General features: G+C 40.5%; 1 protein-coding gene and 1 long non-coding RNA gene across 2 annotated transcripts in view; one reads left to right on the plus strand and one right to left on the minus strand.

The window, feature by feature from the left end:
- Positions 1-333: 333 nt before the first annotated feature.
- LOC306645603 (tudor domain-containing protein 7-like) overlaps positions 334-20,288 on the plus strand; it is a 71,489-nt gene continuing 51,534 nt past the window's right edge. The window contains 2 exon segments of the mRNA XM_079113510.1: positions 334-459; positions 19,540-19,752. Of these exon segments, the coding sequence (XP_078969636.1) occupies positions 367-459; positions 19,540-19,752 (306 nt within the window). The 5' untranslated portion in view covers positions 334-366.
- On the minus strand, positions 6,586-7,322 carry LOC306645647. The gene is made up of 2 exons (XR_013759687.1): positions 6,945-7,322; positions 6,586-6,786 (listed from the first exon to the last, which is right to left on the minus strand). It is a non-coding gene; the product is annotated as an uncharacterized lncRNA (long non-coding RNA).

Genomic DNA, 20,288 nt, shown 5'->3' on the forward strand with positions numbered 1-20,288 from the left:
GAGTGCCTGTCCAGCTTCCCCAAAGGGAAAGCATGCAGAAAGGAAACAGGAGGAACTGGTTGGAAACTTGGAGCGCTGCCTAAAAAGAGAAATTCTCTAGATCCAGAGTGACAAAGTAAAGGTCAAGGCTCTGAACAATTGTGAGTTGTTATGGACTGTGTGTTGGTGTCCCTCCCCTCAAACTTACTTGTTGAAATCCGAACCCTCAGTGTGGTGGTGTTAGGAGGTGGGGCTTTTGGGAGATGACTTAGGTCATGAGGGCGGAGTCCTCCTGAATGGGATTAGTGCTTTTATAAAAGAGACCTCAGAGAGCCCTCTAGCACTCTTGTCACTATGTAAGGATACAGAAGACCATGTGAGGATACAATGAGAAGTCAGCAGTCTGCAAACCAGAAGAGGGCCCTCACCAGAACCAGACCATGCTGGCAACCTGACCTTGGACTTCCAGCCTCCAGAACTGTGAGAAATAAATTTCTGTTATTTATAAGCCACCTGGTCTGTGGTGCTTTGTTATAGCAGCCCAAGATGACTAAGCAATTGGTACTCATTTTTGGCACAAAATATTTGCTAACCTATATTATAGATTATGACTGCACAATTTTTGGTAGTGAAAAAAATGTACTGTTTTATGCTTTTTATACTTGTTCCTGTGTTTGTTTTTTAAGTCTTTTATGACATTCATCAGATATAAAAAGAGACAAGCATGGCAGAGTAGCAATGGGATGGACTTGAGCCCTTCACTCATTTTTTCATTCACTGAAAACATTTCTTTTGTAAGCTTGTGTGTACCAAGAACTGGAGCACCATGGTCACCATGACAGGGAGATGTTACAAACACATACGTTGCTTTGTAAATAGGACCCCATAATTGCAATGATATTTACAAGCCAGGAAATACAGTTCAGCCTTCAAACATGTTCAGGAACATGTTCTGCACAAAAAGGAGGGGGAAGTCGTGCTAGTTCTGATATACTATTTAGCTGTCAGATTAAGAACTACTTTCCTGGAGGAACTCACCTCAAGTGTTAGAATGTTCAACGTAAGACATCCTGTTTTGAGGATGTTGCTGCTGAGAGCAAGGACCCCTGTTTCATGTTTAAAAAAAAAAAAGACTAAGTGTGAGGGGACGAGGAGAGAAATGGGAGGATGATGAGGCTTACTATCTCCTGTCCTTATGGTGGGGGAGATATAATTTGGGGCTACACAAACTCCAGGAAGACACCCCCCCCCCAAAAAAAAAAAAGGATAGACCTAGAGTTGACAAAGGTCATGGCTCTGTCTGAACAATTGTACATAGTTATGGAATATATCCTAAACCCCAGTGTGATGGTGTTAGGGGTTTCAACTTCCTTAGAAGGTGAATGCTAGGGCAAGTAAGGTAATTTTGTAATGGGGTGATGCAGAATTCTAACAAAGATAAATACATGTATCCCTGTGTCTATTGAGGTAAACTAGAATGGCTTGTTCAGCTTCTCTCTGGGTGGAATTGGCTGTTGGGGGATTTCTAGCAGTAATATTCAAATCTAAATGACCTGGCACCCCTCTTATATGACAAATACTTTGTAACCCTCTTCATTTACTCTTCTGAAATGAAATTGATAGAGAAAAAAACCCTAGAAAATTCATTGTAAAATTATGGAAAAGTTATTTGTGTTTACTTATTAAAAAAAAAAAAAAAAAAAGATTGGCCCTGATCACTGTGACAACCCAAAAATAACCTTGTGAATGTCCAAAGTTTCCCTGGAGCACCACTGATAAACAGACACTGACCAAACAGCCCCGCGAGAAGGCTCTTTTGCTGCCTATTGGGTTAACTTTACCATTGAAAAGGGAATCTGAGGCTAGAGCCAGAACCAAGCACTCTGGAGTCAGTACAACCTCTGAATTTAACAAACGATCAAGGCCCAAGTGACTTACTAAAGATCAGATGGCCAAGGAGTGACCATCCAGCCTGTAGAGTAGACTTCTGATCTGAACCCCCATTCCATGAATACAATCTGCCTCTTCCATTTAGAGTTGGTGAAACTACACTGAGCCGCTGCTGTGCACCTGTGTGGGTTCTTCTCACTGCTTCCCCCTCCTTACCCCTAGCTAGCATCTCTGGCAGTATAATTTTTGTAGCAGTTATTTTTATCTACTATTTTAGAATCAGTTATATTGTGGTTGATTGCTTGCCTTGAGTAAAGTACTAGTTATTCCACCTACATGCCCCACCCCACCCATAGCAGGTCTGTAAGTCACCTGACAACATCCTCATTTTGGACTTCTCTCTAAGGCTGAGCTGTATGAATGACCCACAGCCTGCAAGAAGGCAAAGAGGACCTCTGGGATAGCCAAGAGTCTACCCCATTGTTCTATGACCTTTCTCTACACAATATTACTTTAAGCTTTCACTGTCCTGTTTTCCTCTGTTTGGTGGCTGTGTGGCCTCTAAAGCTTGGGTGATCAGTCCCTTCAGGGGATTAGCCCCTTTCAGCTGACTCACCTTAGAGGCCTTTGTGGGCAGATTAGGGGGTTTTGCTTGATCAGCACGCCTGTAGCTTTACCAGGCAGGGCTCCGCAATTTCTCCCTTTTGTTTTGCGTTTTGTTCTGTTTTTCCTTTTTTCCTTACTCAGTTAAAACAAATGCAGTTGTCTAGAAACATCTCTGTATTTGTTCCTGAGGCAACAGCTGATGGTAGAGGGAGTGACTAGGACATGAATGATGAACCAAAATCAGATCTGTCTAAAGATTCCTTTTGTCGTGGATCTATTTTTCCTGACCTTATGTAAGCAAAAAATACCCGACGCTGGTTTCATCTGTATACACAACTTTGAACATGTTGTCAAACTTTAAAAAGGAATACTGCTAACATTCGTTTGCAATTAAGTATCTCTGAGAATAAAGATGATAAAATTCGAACTCTTTTCAAGTTGTATGCCAGGGAGATGAGAGGCAGGATCACTTGCTGTTTCCACTAAAATGTATCTGAGGAACAAGTTCTCTACAAGCTCAGCTGAAGGAGCATCATTTTGAGGCGGGGCTTCAAGGATGATTTCCTGAGAGAGTAACTGCCAGAGGCACTGAGTAATGCCACCACCTGTCCCTGCAGTTCTTTGGTGGTTCAGGAAGTAATAGAAACAAGAGCTTTACTTTTGGTTTGTGTTTTCTCTTGGGAGACAATATAGAGAAGAAACAGATTGATTTGGATGGAAATTAAGATGGTAGCACCTGGAGGTGTCTCGAATTGCTGCTCTAAATTTTGGATGGGACATTTGCAATGCTTCCTAGTAGTTGTGAAGTCTGAGACTCTGAGAGGGAAGATGAAGAGTATATCATTGTGGCTGCTGTCTCCTCCTTATTTTGCTCACTGAACTAGAAGGAAAAGAAAGGGGACAGTGTCGACTCAACCTGTCTGCTTTGGACTGGTGTCTTGGCATTTTGCACCCAGTGTGGCTGTCTTCACACAAGCAAGGGGCCTCAGGTTTGGACAAAATGCATGAAGGGCTTCAGATGAAATTTTCACACAGGAAATATTTCCATTTTCTCATTTTCTTATCCCAGTTAGGATGGCAACAGGGCCATCGTCCTTCCCTGCACCTAGGTCTTGCTTTGCATCCCCCAGCATAACCTCCCTCCCATGAAGTCTCTGGAAAGACACAGATAACTTTTTAGCGTGTTGCCTACTGCCAATATATCTACCTTGGCCACCATCCAAAGCCACCTGAGCAGAGAGCACTGAGGATTATCTACAGCCTTGGGGGAGGAAAATACAGGCCCACCTTTCTTAAAAGACATATCTCGCGCTCCCAGCACTTGCCCCTATTGTTTGAAGAAGAGCTTGGCCTTAGCTGAGGAGTAATGACTTCAATCTGAGTTCTGTCAATTTTGAAAACTCTGCTCTTTGTCCACAGGATAAACACTTTCCCCCGAGGCAGTTTAAACATGTGTTCACAGTGGGCCCTTAAGGACTCCAAACCCTCTGTGAAATCATGTGCCAAATTTTGCATCTACACATTGCTTTCACATATTCTGACATTCTTTCCCATGAAAGGGTAAGAACCATTGTGCCTAAAGAGTAACCAATCTGTGCCATCTCAAATATCCTTTAATTCTCCTGAAATTCAATTATATCCAGGGCATAGGAATGAATTCTTGAATTTCCTGAGTCCTGCATTATTTTGAAAAAAAAATTAAGAAATAAAAACAAACACAACTTTTCTAACCTCTAGTAATACAGGCCAGTCTCCCAGAAACTTCTGAGAATTTCCTGATATGTCCTGAGCTAAAAATCTACCTGCACAATAAATATTTTACCCAAGAACATATATGAAGGGCCAATACATACAAGAAAATATATTCAGTATCACTAGTCATGGGGAAATGCCAATTAAAGCTTCATTGTGATATCCCTATGCACTCTAATGTATAGAGACACATTGGCTAAAATTTAAAAAACTGACAATGCTAAATATTGGAGAGGATTTGGAATAACTGGAACTCTTCTGTCTTGCTGGGGGTGAGGGCAGACAGAAGGAGGAGTCCCAAAGAGTGCCATCACTTTAGAAGTTTATTTCTTATAAAGTATACACTTATTCTACAACCTGAAATCCTGCTCCTAAGTGTGTATGCAAGAAAGCCATCTGACCACACAAAGACCTGGGTGTGGTTCTTATAAAAGCTTTATCACGATAGCCCCAAACTGTAAATAATACAAATGCATATCAAGTGTGAATGGATAAACAGTGACATATCCATACAATGACATACCACACAGCAATAAAAAGGAACTAACTACTTATAAGTAAAGCAAAAGGGATGATTCACAAAAGCATCATGCTATATGAAAGAAGCCAGACACAAAACACCATGTACTATATGATTCCATTTATAGGACATTGTTCTAGAAAAGGCAGAGCTATGGTGACAGAAATCAGATCAGTGGCTTCCAGGGGCTGGAGATAGGAGAGAGAATTAACTGTAGAGGGCACAGGGAAAGTTTTTGAAATAATGAACTAGTCCTATATCTTGATTGTGGTGGTGGATATGCTATTAAATACATTTGTTAAAACTCATCAAATTGTGCACTTAAAATATTTGCTTTATGGAAGCTATTTGTCAATATTGATTTTAATATAACTAGCTGCAAATCATCATTTTTCTTCATATAGAGGACAGTCCAAACATGCAACACCTTTGCAAGGATAAAGAATCTCAGACTTGGGATCAACTCACATGGTTTTATGATTAATTTTGTATAATGAATGCTGGAGTTTTCTAATTTTCTATTCCCATTGGCACCCTTTCAATTCTAAGTGGCTATTTATATCTTTCCCTCTTAAAGTGAAGTCAGGATATGTAATGAGTACTGCCGAGTCTAAATTGGGAGCTGGCTGTATTTTAGGGCTATTAAATCCACTGCAAAGTTTGAAGTGCATCAGAGGGGAGAGAAAGGAGAAAGAGATCTGAAATGGATTAAAATAGAACAAAGGAGATGCAGAAAAGTTTCAGAGAGAGACATGTAGGCTGACTTAGTCAGGAACCATGTGACAGTATGAAAGAGAACAGTGTTCAAAGAAGACCCCTGTTCAAAGTCTTAGAGCAGTTCCCTTTTTGCCTTTGGGGAAAAACCCAAACTCCTAAGCATGAGATATCAGGTTTTTTAATGATTGACTTCCAAGCTGTTCATACCTACTGATTCTTTTCACTGAATCAAAAGCTCCTTAAGCACATGCTTATGAGCACAGATAAAGTTTTGTTATTTAACAGCAAATGTTCAATATATACTGGTTAAGCATCAACTCACCTGCTGAAGGATATTTGTGTTGTTCCCAATTTTTGGTATTGCAAACAAAGCTGCTATGAATATTTTTGTACTGGTCTTTGTGTACATAAATTTTTTCATATCTCTTGGGTAAATACCTTGGAGTAGAACTGCTGGGTCATGTGGTAAAATTGGTTCATCGATACAATGAAACACTACTAAGCAATAAAGACATAAACTAGTAGTACATGCAACAACATGAATGAATCTCAAAGGAATTCTGCTGAATGAAAGATGCCAGATCCTCCACTGCCCCCAGCAAAAGACAGTAATACTCTGACTATATTTGTATAAATCTTTAGAAAAGCAAACAAATCTATAGAAACCAAAAACAGATGAGCAGTTGGGGGCAGGGGACAGGGAGGGACAGCAGGTAAGGATTACTTTTGAGAGAGATGGATATGCTCATTATTTTTATTGCAGTGATGATATTACAGCTGTATACATGCCAACTTTATCAATTGTACATTTTAAACATGTGCAGCTTACTCTATGTCAGTTATACCTCAAGATGTGTAAAAAAAAAAATACTGTTGCTAACAAGCTCTCAGTAAATGTATATGGGATGATGCAGAAAAAATTTTCAACGTTGGCTGAAGGAATGCAAACCAGATGCTTGATAAGTTCTTGGGATTAATATGCAAAAGCATCGCAAATAAATATCAGGTGTCCGATAATTTTAGAATGAACGAACAAATCTGAGGAACATTTATTTAATGCTTATCATGTGCCAGGCAGAATCCTAGGCTCAGGGAATACATTATGAAACCAAACAAAAATCCCCACAATCAAAAGAGCTTTAATTTTACAATAGTAGAAAATAAAAACATAAATAAAACACGTATAATGTACTAGATAGGTGCGAAGGAGAGGTAACAAGGCTGAGAAGTAGGATAGGGAGGCCAGGGAAGGAGGTTGGCCACCGTCCTTGAAAAAGTGATGCTTGAGAAAAAAGCTGGCATCTGAGCGGACAGGTGGATATCTAGAAGAATAAAAAGTAACTGTCCCAGGTGTTGAAGAAAAGGATGGGCAAGAGCTGAATAAATGCAAGGAGGGAGAAGCCGGTAGCATGAGCTCCCAGGGTTGGGACGGAGCCGCCACGCCCCCTGCGGGATCCCGGGTCCTGAGGGCCGCGAGTACCTGCGCTGTCCCCGAGGAGGCGCGCCTGCGTCCGCCCCGCAGCCGTCTTCCGCCGCCAGCCCATGCGTGGGCACGCGCAGAAACCGCTAGGAGGTGTCGGTTTCCCTTCCCACGCGCGGACGCCGGCGTGGGCCGACGCGACCCGGGCGCCCGCGCGTGCGCAGAGCCAGGCCGGGCTGCCCTGGGGGCGGGGCGGCGCGGCGCGGGGCGGGGCCGAGCAGGGTGGGGCGGGGGCTTGAGGTGATTCCCGAGCCGCGGCAGCGGCTCCGGCCGTGCGGGAAACCGAAAGTGGGCGGCGGCCGCGGCGGGACCCCGGCGGAGACGGCGGCAGGAGCCGAGCCCAGGAGCGCGGAGACGGGCCGTGGGTCCCCGGGACGAGGTGAGCGTAGGTCCTGCGGGCGCCGGACGCGACAGGTGCCGGGCGCCGGCGGGCGAGGTTTCGGGTGGGCGCGGCGCACCTGGGTCACCCGCGGGACAGAGGCCGGGCGGGACTCCGCAGGCCCGGGACCTATTCCCTGCAGCCGCAGGGGTGCCCGGGTCAGACGCCTGGGTAGCGGGCTGCGCGCCGGGGGAGTTGGAGTTCCAGAGCGTTGTGTTTCAAATCTCTGGTGGGACCCCTACCCCGGCCGCTCGGGGCGGGCCGGGCGCTCCCCCGGGAGCCGGACTACCCTCCTGCCGGCTCGGAAGCTCGGTGCAGTGGGAAATGCGGCACTGGGGGCGTGGACGAGGGCGGGAGATGCTGACCAGGAAGTGCTTCCCGTACCGCCGCGACGGGCCGCTGCGGCTCGCCGCTAGCCTCGGGTCTCCTGGCTGCTGGGTCTTTGAACCCATGTATTTTACACCGCGGCTCTAAGTTTTCTTAAAGCTGCCGGCATCCTCTAGCGTCTTGGTACTCACGAGACGAGCCCGTGCGCCGCTCAAGAAATGCAGGGCGCACACTATCCGTTCCTCTCAACCGTGAGCAACGGGTGGACACAAAGCACCAACCTGGAAGGGAAGCCTGGATCCGCGAATAAGTTGTTTCTTAACTTTCGCCAACATTCCCCAACACAGCAAATTCTCAGCCTCAACTTGCTGAGTGGGAACTTGGAGCAGGCACATCTTTTCTTGCTCCCAACCAGTTAAAGGCTACATTTCTATTAATTACCAAGAGATACACTTGCAGATAATTTCAAAGAGCAGGGAAGGTAAATAACTCTTAGCAAAAGTCCCATTTCTGAAAGGATTCTGATAACCGTCCAATAAAATAAAACCAAAACCCCACTGATCTAGTAGTTAATTTATCAGCCACCAACACTATCCCGATTGTGCAGATGGAAAAATTGCAAAAAAGGGTTCTGCCTAGAGATCTGCATCAACTTAGTCGCAAAAGTGAAACTAAGACCCAAATCCTTGGCTCTCTTGCTTGCTAGGTTTGAATACTTTGCATACTATAAATTGTGTGGACTTTGCAGACCTGGAGTAGAATCTGAGCTTCTCTGCTTACTAATAATGTGATCATGAATAAATTACATACTTTCTATGAGCCTGGTTTACTGTGTATCAAGGGGAAACATTTAACTTACTCTGCAAGGCTTCAGAATAACCACTGTACATCCTTTAGCTCATACTAATAGTCAAGCAGTGTTAAGGCTGTTCTTCCCAGCCAACTGCCCATATTTTACATAATTAGATTTCAGGTTTAGGGCAGGGACACAAAGATCTTTTAAGTTTTCTGTATAATGAAAATTGACACATGGTGGAGAGTTTTGCAGTTCCACTCAACTGACACTCGTTGAGCATGAGTTACATGCAGAGTACTTAATGCTGGTGGTAGAGAATTGCTCCAAGGACCCGATGGGTCAGAACTTACATCTCCTGTGCCTTGATTCAGATCTTTTGGTGGCTCACAGTCTCTTTTTTGCTACTTAAAAACAGTGAGGCAGAAGTTGGCAGTACCTTTGGATTTCAGTCCCTGTAGACTGGAAGTGAACAGTAATCCCTGCTAATATCCTTTAAGCGCACTGGTTGACCATGGCTGAATGTACTATTGTATTTTGCATCAAGAGATTAAAACTCCTTTAAGTACCTCTCCTTTAAATTAGCTGGGCAGTATAATCTAATTGATACTTAATATGAATGTAAAGAAAATATACTTTATAACCCAACTCTGTGTTTGATCAAGTGCTATTTGCAAAAACTGACATTTGACATAGAAAAGTGCATTGCCTCTGGACACTATCATGGGATAGAAAGTTTCTTGGTGTTTGGAGTGAAATTTAAATTCATATTTATGTGAATTGTTTTTCTTTCTTTGTGCCAAGCTTCTTTTCCCTTTCACTACCACCTCTTTGCTTTTGGAAGCTTCATTCTTTTTATTATTTCCCCATGATTCAAATATTTTCAAAAGATTACTTTTCAAATAAACTAAAAGTAATTAATTAATTTTATAATTTTTAGTTGAAGACATGTACAAATGCCAGTCAGAACTTCTGATGAACCCAACAAACCCAGTACGACTTCAAAGCAATCTTGGTATTTTAGTCTGTGCTAAAATACAGGCTTTTGTCCTGAGTAAGGAAACCCTTGGTTTCCATTAGCTCTTTGGACCTATTTCAGTCTTGATGGAAATCCAAAGAAAGTTGAGAATTTCAGCTGTTACTCACCCACTTTATCTTCCATGTGAAAAAAGAGACCTGAAGTAACTTGATTAAAGGGTCATAGGTAATTAGTAGCAAAACTAATGTTAAGATACAAACTCAGTCTAAGCCACTCTATCATCAGCTTTTTTTCCTGAAGTATGTAGATATATAGAAATCCATTACTTATACATTCATGCTATGTACTGAAAAAAATGTACGAATAATTTGGAACTTGAAGTCACAAGAATAAAAAGGAAAACTGCTCCTTAAGAAAGTATACTGCTACTGATGGATGTTAATTACTATCTTTCCTTTAAAAGGTAGTAATAAGTATACTGTAATTGAAAAAAGAAGATAGCATGTTAAACTGTAGGCAGGATGAGAAATCATTGGGTGAGGAACTTAGACAAAACCCTTCCCTTTCTGTAAGATTAAGGGTTTGAGTTGGCCTGGACGATATCTAAATCTCTCAGTACAGATGTTCTGGGACCTTAAGAACCCAGCTTGTTGTTAAAATAATGTCTTCAAGGAAAAGGGCAGCCAGTTACCAGAAGTATATTCCCTTAGGAGATATTCAGATACTTCAAAGTTGAGCAGCTGAAGGTAAGAGAGCAACTAAAGAAGGTAAGAGAAATTACGTGTGATTTCAGTTTACCCTAATAATTCTTCAGATATATTCTGGGATTTAGCGCTGGCCTAAGGAAGTTCAGCCAAATAGTACAGTTGGAAAAAGTTGAGAAGAGAAAGCATAGAACCTATTAGCTCCAGTAAAGGCCTTTGGGCAGCCATAGTTCTAGGACTCCCCAGGAAGGATCAGTCAATGGTAACAGGCATCTATCTAGGATACATCAAAACCAGATTCTTCAGAATGAGACTTTCTTAAGCCATTTTCAGGTGTGTTAAAGAGAAAAACTATGAATTTACTAAACACAGTTTTCAAATGTATTAAGAATTATGTTAGGCCATTTAAATCTTGTTTCCCTAAAGGTCGTTGCTTGCTCCTACTTCCTGCCCTACTTCTTGTACATTAATAGCATCTTCAGGCACTCACAATGAATTGTATAATAAAGAGAAAAGGTAAAGAATATAAGCAACCGTCAAGTCAGGTACGGTGTCACACGCCTGTAATCCCTGCAGCTTGGGATACTGAGGCAGGAGGATCACAAGTTCAAAGCCAGCCTCAGCAACAGTGAGGCCCTAAGCAACTTGGTGAGACCCTGTCTCTAAATGAAAAATACAAAATAGGACTGGGGATGTGGCTCAGTGGTTGAGTGCCCCTGAGTTCAATCCCTGTTACCTCCCCCACCAAAAAATAGGAACTGTCAGGTGTTATAATTGAATCTTTGTGATAGTTGGCAATTCCTTTGAATTTGGATGACATAAACTTTGATCACAATGTTGCAGGTTCCTGTGTCATGTTTTGGGGGCTGATCACTAAACATCCTTCCAGGTTGCTGTTAGTCTTCTCTGAGTCAGGGTTTGCTTTCAGAAGCCAGTTCTGTATATTAGGAGCAACTGTCTGAAAAGAAGCCCTACTTTGGGAACAGGAGATAGGGGTTCTTGTGATTCAGTTTCCCCATTTGTAAGCAGCAGAGTTTGGAGATGATGATATTGAAGTACCAACTAGTATTTCATGCTTTCCCCAGCTCCCCATTTTTGAAGTTGGGGTCTCATTCTATGCTGCTTTCCTGTACCAGGCATAGAATTGTGGTCTAGCAGGGACTCTACAACAAGACCCTTTGCCAAAACAGTAAGGAACTTTTTGCTTATTGAGTGAGAAGTCTTGGAGATCCACTGACTTCCTTAACAAACTTGGCAGTTCATAAGTGTGTTTATGGTGCAGAATGAGAAAATCTGGGGAAATTATGATATTTCAGATTTAATGGTGTACTAGAAATTCTCCAGTATACCAGTGCTTTTATCATTGTACTCAGAAAATCTTAAAAAAAATACCATTAAAACTGAGGATTTAATGAAGCTCAGAGCATTTAGAAAATAATATTTTTAAACTTTAACCTTCTGTCAATGCCTAAAGTGATAGAGCTAATGTGGGAATTGCAAACCAGACTGAAAGAGATTGTCATGCATGAGAACACGGCATACATCTGAGATAGTCCTGTTTACCCTGCTAGGTCTTGTTGCACTTAACTGCTTTTCACCAGTTTGAAGGTCCTCAGCATACAGTCTGTAGGTCCCTCCAAAAAGTTGTTTCTAGATAGAGTTGTAGTGGCCCATAAAATATTGTATACTTTAGAAAAAGGGTGAGGGAACTTAATTTGCAGATTGCACCCAGGCATTACTTCCTCCTTTTCTCAAGAATGGGATCCTTTTGTCACTTTTTAAAAGTGAAACTCATACGCCAATATTTGTACTTCTAGTATTCATTGGTTGATGAAATATATAACTACCAGAAGCTTTGTTGATGTAATAATAGTATGTATTGGGGAATTCCAGCAATATCTGCACACTATTTGAAAGATAGAGAAGTCCGTGTAAGGGTAATACACTTAACATTCAGGCAGTGCTTACTGCTCACTCCTTGCAGTCATGCTGTGACTCTGATGGGGGCTGCTCATTGTGAACTCTGTCCCTGTGTGGAAAGGCTTAGAAATAGATGTTCTCCACCACAATTTGGTGACAGTGGCTATATCATGTAATTTATAACCATCATTAACATTTGAAAATAAATTTTAATATTATTGAAGTTTATCCTTCAGTAGCTCACATACATTATGCTGTATACTACTGAATGGGAGAGAAAAGGAGTGGTATTAGGTAAATGGAAAATTTCTCATTCGTTCAATGTATATTCATTGAGCTCTTGTTACAGGCTGGGCCAAGGGGTTCCACAAACAAGACAGACACAAATCTCTGCTTTCGTGGGGTAGACAAACAGTAAAATTAAATGAAGAGGAGTATTGAATGGTGATGATGACTACTAAGGAGATCAGTAAGGCAGGCAGGGTAGTGGAGTCAAGAGTACCAGATAGCTGGCATAGCAGTTAAGATTTTTAATAGGTTGGCCAGGGAAAGCCTTACCGAGAAAGCGATGTCTGAGCAAATACCTGAAGGAGGTGAGATGGTGAGCCACGTGGACCAGGGGAGCAAAGACTTCCAAGTAGAGGTAATGGAAGTCCACTGGCCCTGAGGTGAGGCCGCCCAAAGAGTACTGGGGGAAAGCAGGGAGCCCAGGCAAGGTGTAATAGACTGAGTGGAAGAAAAAAGAAGGAAGAATTGAGGTCAGAGAAGTAGGAACGGACACAGATTGTGTGAGGCCTTAGGTCATTATAAAGACTTTGGCCACTGTAAAGACCTCTTGTCTGAAACAGGAAGCATTAAAGGGTTTTGAGCAGAACAGCGACATGATAGGATTTGTAATATGAAAGCATCACTCTGGCTGTTGAGTGTGGTGTGGAGAATAGATTCTAGGAGGTAAAATGGAAGCAAAGACCAGCTAGGAGGCAGATTCCCCAATCCAGGCAAGAGATGTTGGTGAGGACTAGGGCATCGACGTGGAGGTGACGAGGAGTGGGGGAGTTGTGGATATCAGCCTGTCCATCTTCATATGTGTCATTTGATAATGAGAGTAGAGGAATTAGAGCCACTAATACTGACACCACCCCTTATCTTACAGATAAGGAGACTGAGTCTCAGAAGAAGGAGCTTGTCCCAGGCAGTGAGCACTTTTTGCACAATGGTGTTAAACTTTGGGCACATAAGCAAAAGGAGGCATAGGCACAACCCTCTGCAGTCCCCTTTCCTCTCCCTAAACCAAACCAAAGCTTATCACCTGTTTATCAGCAACTTTACTATTGAAAGGAGTATTAAAATATGGACTTTAACTGTGATAATAAGTGCACTAAAGGGAATGTGAGAGCAGGAAGAACGTGTGGCTTGAACCTTTCCATGTCAGGTCAGGGAATCTAATTTTTAAAAAAATAACAATTGCCCAGAAGCAAAGATAGGCCAACATGAGGTTGGATAGGGTGGGAAGTGAAAAATAAAGATGAGCACTTCTGTTCCACACAGATTAATGTGTTATTAAATTTCTTAGGTACTCACTGTAAGTGTATTCCTTACATCTCCATGAAACAGAACCAGGAGCCTTGGGACAAATGGATAGGACAGTTAGCGTAGGGGCCAGAGGACATTTACTGTGTCTTTACAGTCTGTGACCTGAAAGAAGGGAATATATTCAGAGAGGGTGGGATTAATGAAGCATTGGACACAGCTTCCCAGTTTTGATTGTGCTTTGTGACGATCAGTCTGGTCACAGGTATGGGTATGTGGCCTGTACTCACTCGCTCCCAACCCCAAAGTAAGTGCTCTGTTTGGGAAAAATCCCTGCTGGCCCCTGTTTTAGAGCAGAAATAAGGAAGATAGAGGGGGCTTTTCAGGGACAGTGATGGAAAACTGTTCTTCTGAGGGTGGAAAGAATAGGCTTTCTTGAAGGGCCACTTGTAAAAGAAGCCTCTGATTAGCTTCCAAGATGAAGTGAGTCAGGAGGCCTATTTTCAGATCTTCCTCATATTGGGGGTTCTGTTAGGTTTTAGTAATAGAATTTCTATTGGTTGGTGAGATACATTTTTCCCCTATAAATAAAAAATTTTACTATATACATTCATGTACAAGTTTTTGTGGACATACGTCATCTTTTCTTGTGGGCAGTTACCTAGGAGTGGATTGCTAGATTGTATGGAAGTGTATGCTTTACTTCATAAGAAACTGCCAAACTTTTTCAATGTACTGTTTTACACACACACCAGAAATGTATCTGAATTCCAGTTACTCTGCATTTTAGTTTTAAAAACTAAGCTATCCTAATATATGTGTAGTGATACTTCATTGTGGATTTAATTTGCATTACCCTACTGGCTAATGCTTCTGGGCATCTTTTCATGGTGTGTGTGTGTATGTGCGCGCGCGCACGTGTGTGCGCGTGCTGACATCTGCATTTCTACTTTAGTAAATTATGTATTCAGATCTTTCACATTTTTAATTGGGCTTTTTGTTTTATCGTTGAGTTTTGAGGGTTGCTTATATGTGGTGTTACCAGCCCTTTGTCAGATGTGTTATGAAAATACTTTCTTGCAATCTGTGGCTTGTTTTCATTTACCTAACAGCTTTTGGAAGAGCAGAAATTTAAAATTTTGTTGAGATCCAAAGATCACAAAAATTTATTCTTATGTGTTTTTCTAGAAGTTTTACAGTATTAGACTTTTCATTTGTGGTCTAAATGATTTATTATATTTTGGCACTGGGGATTGAACTTAGGGACACTCAATCACTGAGCCACATCCCCAGGCCTATTTTGTATTTTATTTATTGTTTGTTTGTTTTTGTGGTGCTGGGGATTAAACCCAGGGCCTTGTGCTTGAGGCAGGCACTCTACCAACTAAGCCTCATCCCCAGCCCTTGTATTTTATTTAGAGACAGGATCTCACTGAGTTGCTTAGCACCTTACCCTTGCTGAGACTAGCTTTGAACTCACAATTCTCCTGCTTCAGCCTCCCAAGCTGCTGGGATTACAGGTGTGAGCCACCAGGCTAGGGTTTTGTTTATTTTGTTTTGTTTTTTAAGATAGGGTCTCCCTAAATTGCTCAGGTTCTCACTAAATTGCTGAAGCTAGCCTTGAACTTGCAGTCCTTGTGCCTCAGCTTCCTGAGTCACTGGGATTACAGATGCACACCAGTGTGTCTGGCTAAATGATTTTTTAAAGTTAATTTTTATATACCGTATGAGGTTCACTTTTTGCATATGGATGACTAATGATAGTAGCACTGTTTGTTTTCTCCATTGAATTTCCTTAGTACCTTTGCTGAAAATCACATATGTGGGTTATGTATTCTGGATAATAATCTATTTCTGGATTATGTATTCTGTTCTATTGATCTTTAATTATCCTTTTGACAATATCACAGTATTTTGATTAATACAAATTTATAAAAAGATTTAAAATCAACCTTAAGGCATTGGCTAGGACCTAGAGTGTGATAAAGAATAGGAATGGTGACCCATGGACATTCTTGCCCTGTTCTCAAAGAAAGCTTTACTCTTTCACTTTTACTCTTTCACTTTAATATGACATTAGCTGTGGGTTTTTCCACAGATTATCATTAGCAGGTTAAGGATGTTTCCTTTTATTCTTTCTTATTTTATAAGAATTTTTCATCATAAATCAAGTTTTAATTTTGTCAAATATGGGGTTTTTTTCACCAATTGATATGCATATGTTTTAACCTCCTTTAGTTTATGGATGTAGTAAATTACATTGATTGACTCATGAATATTGAACCAACCTTGCATTCTTAGAATACACCTTAACTGTTAATCCTTTTACTTATTGTTGGATTTGATTTGCTAGTGTTTTGTTAGGAATTTTTGTATTTATATTAATGAGGGATGTTGGTCTGTACTTTTTCTGTAGTTTCTTTGGTTTTGGTATAACATAATGCTGACCTCATAGAATGAATTCAGAAATGTTCCCCTCACTCTCATTTCTGAAAGAGTTTACGTAAGAATAATATTGATGTTTCATAAATGGTAAATTTGCCAGTAAAGCAGTCTGGGCTTTTAAGTTTTATTTGAGTGAAGATCTTTTTAACTATAAATTCAATTTTTTTAGTAGACCTGGAATACTCATTATCTATTTCTTCTTCAGTGATCTTTTAGAGTTGTGTCTTTCAGTGAATTTATCTGTTTCACTTAAGTTACCAAAATTATTGGCAGTTACTCCCTTTTTAATGTCTGCAGGATCTGTATTGATGGCCCTTCTTTCAGTCCCATTAATAGTAATTTGTGTCTTCTCTTCCCCTTGATTCATCTTCCTAGAAGTTCATCCATTTCATTGATGCTTTCAAATAATTAGTTTTGGTTTTATTATTTTCTCCTCTTGTTTTAAAATTACACTGCAGATCTATTCATCATTTTAGTGTTGATTTCTGCTTTCATCTTTATTTCCTTCCTTCTGCTTGTTTTTACTATAATTTGCTTCCCCCACTCCAAGGTATATTAGACTGTTGATTTGGCACCTTTCTTATTAATGTTCAAAACATATAATGCTATAGATTTCCCTTTAAATAATGATTGAATTGTATTCAATTTATAATTTTTATATATTAAGTCTTCGTTTACTTAAAATTATATTTTTCAATTAGTTTGGGGAGCCTTCCTCTTTGACCATTGGTTATTTAGAACTATATCTTGTTCAGTTTGCAGATACATAAGATTTGTCTATTTACCTATTACTGATAACCTAATTTAATTTTGTTCTGGTCACAAAATATTCTTTGTGTAATTTTGGGGGGGGGATTACCAGGGATTGAACTCAGGGGCACTCAACCACTGAGCCACATTCCCAGCCCTGTGTTTTATTTTCTTTAGAGACAAGGTGTTACTGAGTTGCTTAGTGCCTTGCTTTTGGTGAGGCTGGCTTTGAACGGTTGATCCGCCTGTCTCAGGCTCCCAAGCCGCTGGGATTACAGGTGTGCACCGCTGCACCTGGCTCTTTGTATAATTTTAATTATTTTAAATTGGTTGAATATTGGTTTAAGTGGTGGAATATGTACTATTTTGGTGACTGTTCCATTCCATTTTGATGCCCTTGAAAAGCGTATATATGCTTTCTGTCAATATCAATTAGGTTAGTTTAGTTGAAAATGTTGTTCAGCTTTCCTTCATCCTTACTGACTTGTCTGCTGATTCACTCAGTTACTAAGGAAGGCCTTTTGAAGTGACCTACCATGGTTGTGAATTTATTCTTTCAGTTCTTAGGTTTGTGTGTTTTGAAGCTTTGTTGTACGGTGCAGCTGTTTAGTTGTTGTGTAATGTTCCTCTTTATCACTGGTAATATTCTTTGTTCAGCTATTAATATAGTAAGCATTGCCTAGAACATCTTTTTCTCTATTTTTACTTTTAACCTATGTACTTATTTTTAAAATAGATTATTTGAAGGTATATAGATATGTCTGACTTTTACGACCAGTCTGCCAGTCAACTTTTTATTGGCCTATTTCAGTCATTTACATTTAATGTAAATATTGATATGGTATGGATAGTGTTAAGTGTTCTAGATGTTTCCTGTTTTGCCTTTTTTTGTTGTTGTTGCTTTTTATCTGCCTTTTTAAAAAAAACTTCTGCCTGCTTTTTAGTATAGTTTTATTTTTATTTCATTTGTGAGTTTTATGAAGGATTTTCTTGCCCTTTATTGTGTTTTGTTTTGTTTTAGTACTGGGTATTGAGTCTAGGCCCTCATGCATGCTAGAGAATTGCTATTTTTATTTACTTTGAGACAGGTTCTTACTAAGATTACCAGGTTGACCTCAAATTTGTGATCTTCTTGCCTCAGCCTCCTGAGTAGGTGGGAATTAGTATTATTTAATTCTATTTTAGTTTTACTACTGACTTAATAGTTACACCTCGTTTAAAAATTTTATTTAGCAGTTGCCATAGGATTTAAAATGCATACATCTTTGTCACAGTCGTTGTTCAAATAATATATTTCTTCATGGGTAGTTTAAGAACCTTCCAGTGGCATTCTTCCTATTCCCCTATCTCATGTTTTGTTTTATCATTGTACATTTTGCTCTTATATATATGTATCCCACCTGAGGGAACATTTTTGGTGATGGAAATAACTTTCATTACAGTGATGATTACTTGGGTGTATACAGTTTTCACAATTCAAACACAAAATAAATTTACTTTAATAAATTATACCTAAAGATTTATGTGTGTGTGTGTGTGTGTGTGATTTTATGTATATGTGAAGTCTGTACATCTATTTATCTATGGAAACAATAAGAATGTAGACCTAGTATAGGACTTTCCTAGACTGTAGTATTAACTAAATGTTGTTGGTGCTGTTGGTGACAATTTGAAGAGAGTTAAAGTTGAGGGAAGTACATAATGAATGCTTAGATTTCCATTTGCTAGATAAGCCTTGCTGTCATGTAAGTATCATCTTTATAATAGAGACCCCCCCTTCCAAATGAACTGACATTTTGTTTCCTTTTTAAAATGGACAAATGTGGAAATCCATAGAATAATATTGCTGTTCTTCCTTTCTCTTTTCTACCAGAAAACAGAGAAAGAAAAAAGCTGCTGGCCTAGAATTCTGTGTTGTTCAATACAATAGCTGCTAGCCACATTTAAATTAAATGAAAAACTTACTTCCTCAGTCATTTACTTGAGGTGCTGAGAACCACGTGCCCACAACCACCACACACAGCACAGATACAAGATGTTTCCCTCATCACAGAAAGTTCTGTTGTACCCACTATAGAAAGAAAATTACCAAGGCTTGCCTTCCTTTCCCTTAGTAAAAGGGTAAGCTCCTAAGCCATTTTTCCCAGCTGCTTGAACTTTATTCTCTGAATATAGCTCCATTCTGTTTTTCTCTGCAACTTGTAATCATTAGTCCAAAGAAAATATAAATGGTCAACTGTAAAAAATGCCTGCTACTGTCAAATAAAACTTCTTGCCAAGATCCACACTTTATTTCCTGAGTATCCAAATTCACTTTTCATTTTTTCTTTTGCTCAACTCTTCTTTCTGTTCATGACACTTTTGAGCATGCCATTCTTCTTCATTCCGCCAAAAGGAATAAGGATAAGCTGCTGCCTCTTTTACTTCTTTCTCTCTGGTCCCTTTTTCTCAGCCTTTTTTATGTTCTCCTTCACAGACCAGCCTTTTCCTTCTGGTCTGGCTGATTCCTTCTTGCCTGTCAGTACTCCATTCAGGCCTCCTCCTATTTGGGAATGTTCCCTAAAGTATACCCTCCCTGGGCTCCTTTGTTCTTTCTGCCTGCCCTGCATTCTCAGGTCAGCCGAGCTTTCTACCATAAGCAGTTAATTCCCAGATAATCACATAAAAAGTACTCATATCTGATTTATGGTATACTCTAACAGGATTCAGCTCTGAAACCTATTTGAATTCACAGACTAACACAGTAACCTGCTACTGTGTTCTTGTAGGTGAAGATGCTGGAGGCAGATCTGGTTTCAAAGATGCTGCGAGCTGTTCTGCAGTCTCATAAGAACGGGATCGCGTTACCCCGGCTCCAAGGAGAATATCGCTCCTTGACTGGAGACTGGATCCCCTTCAAACAGCTAGGTTACCCTACTCTGGAAGCCTATCTGAGAAGTGTGCCAGCAGTTGTCAGGATAGAGACCAGTAGATCCGGAGAGGTAAGAAGGTGATTGTGCATGTCAGAAGAATCAAACCAATTTGTATTGACCTTTCTGGCACTTCCTGTCCTATTCCTGTGACAGAAGTCAAAGTGAAAAGTACCAGGTAAAGGCAGTAGTGATGGAGAGAACAGTGTTCAAAGCACAGTGGGGGTTCTCATGTCTTGTTTTACCCCTCAAATTCCTTTCATTGTACAAATGGAATTTTAACCACACTTAAATAGTTTGCCCAACTTCAACATTTAAATAAATAGCTGTACTGGAGGCCTTTAACTGCCTAAACAACACCTGCCCGTTCCACACTTGTTGCAGCTGTTTTTGCCAAGATCACTGATGACCTTCAGATCACATCTAATAGGCAGGGTTTTTTTTCCCCCTTTCAATGTTAATAGGCAGTTTTAAGTTCTCATCCTTCGGCCTCACTCACTGTGATCCCTACTATCTGCACCTCGCTCATTCCCTACTTGATCACTCATCACTTTATATTACAGGGGCCTCCCAGCCACTCTCCCCGTCCACTCTTTCCTTCACTTCAA

The sequence above is a fragment of the Sciurus vulgaris genome, assembly GCF_902686455.1.
Source record: "Sciurus vulgaris genome assembly, chromosome: 15".
In the NCBI taxonomy this organism is placed as follows: domain Eukaryota; kingdom Metazoa; phylum Chordata; class Mammalia; order Rodentia; family Sciuridae; genus Sciurus; species Sciurus vulgaris.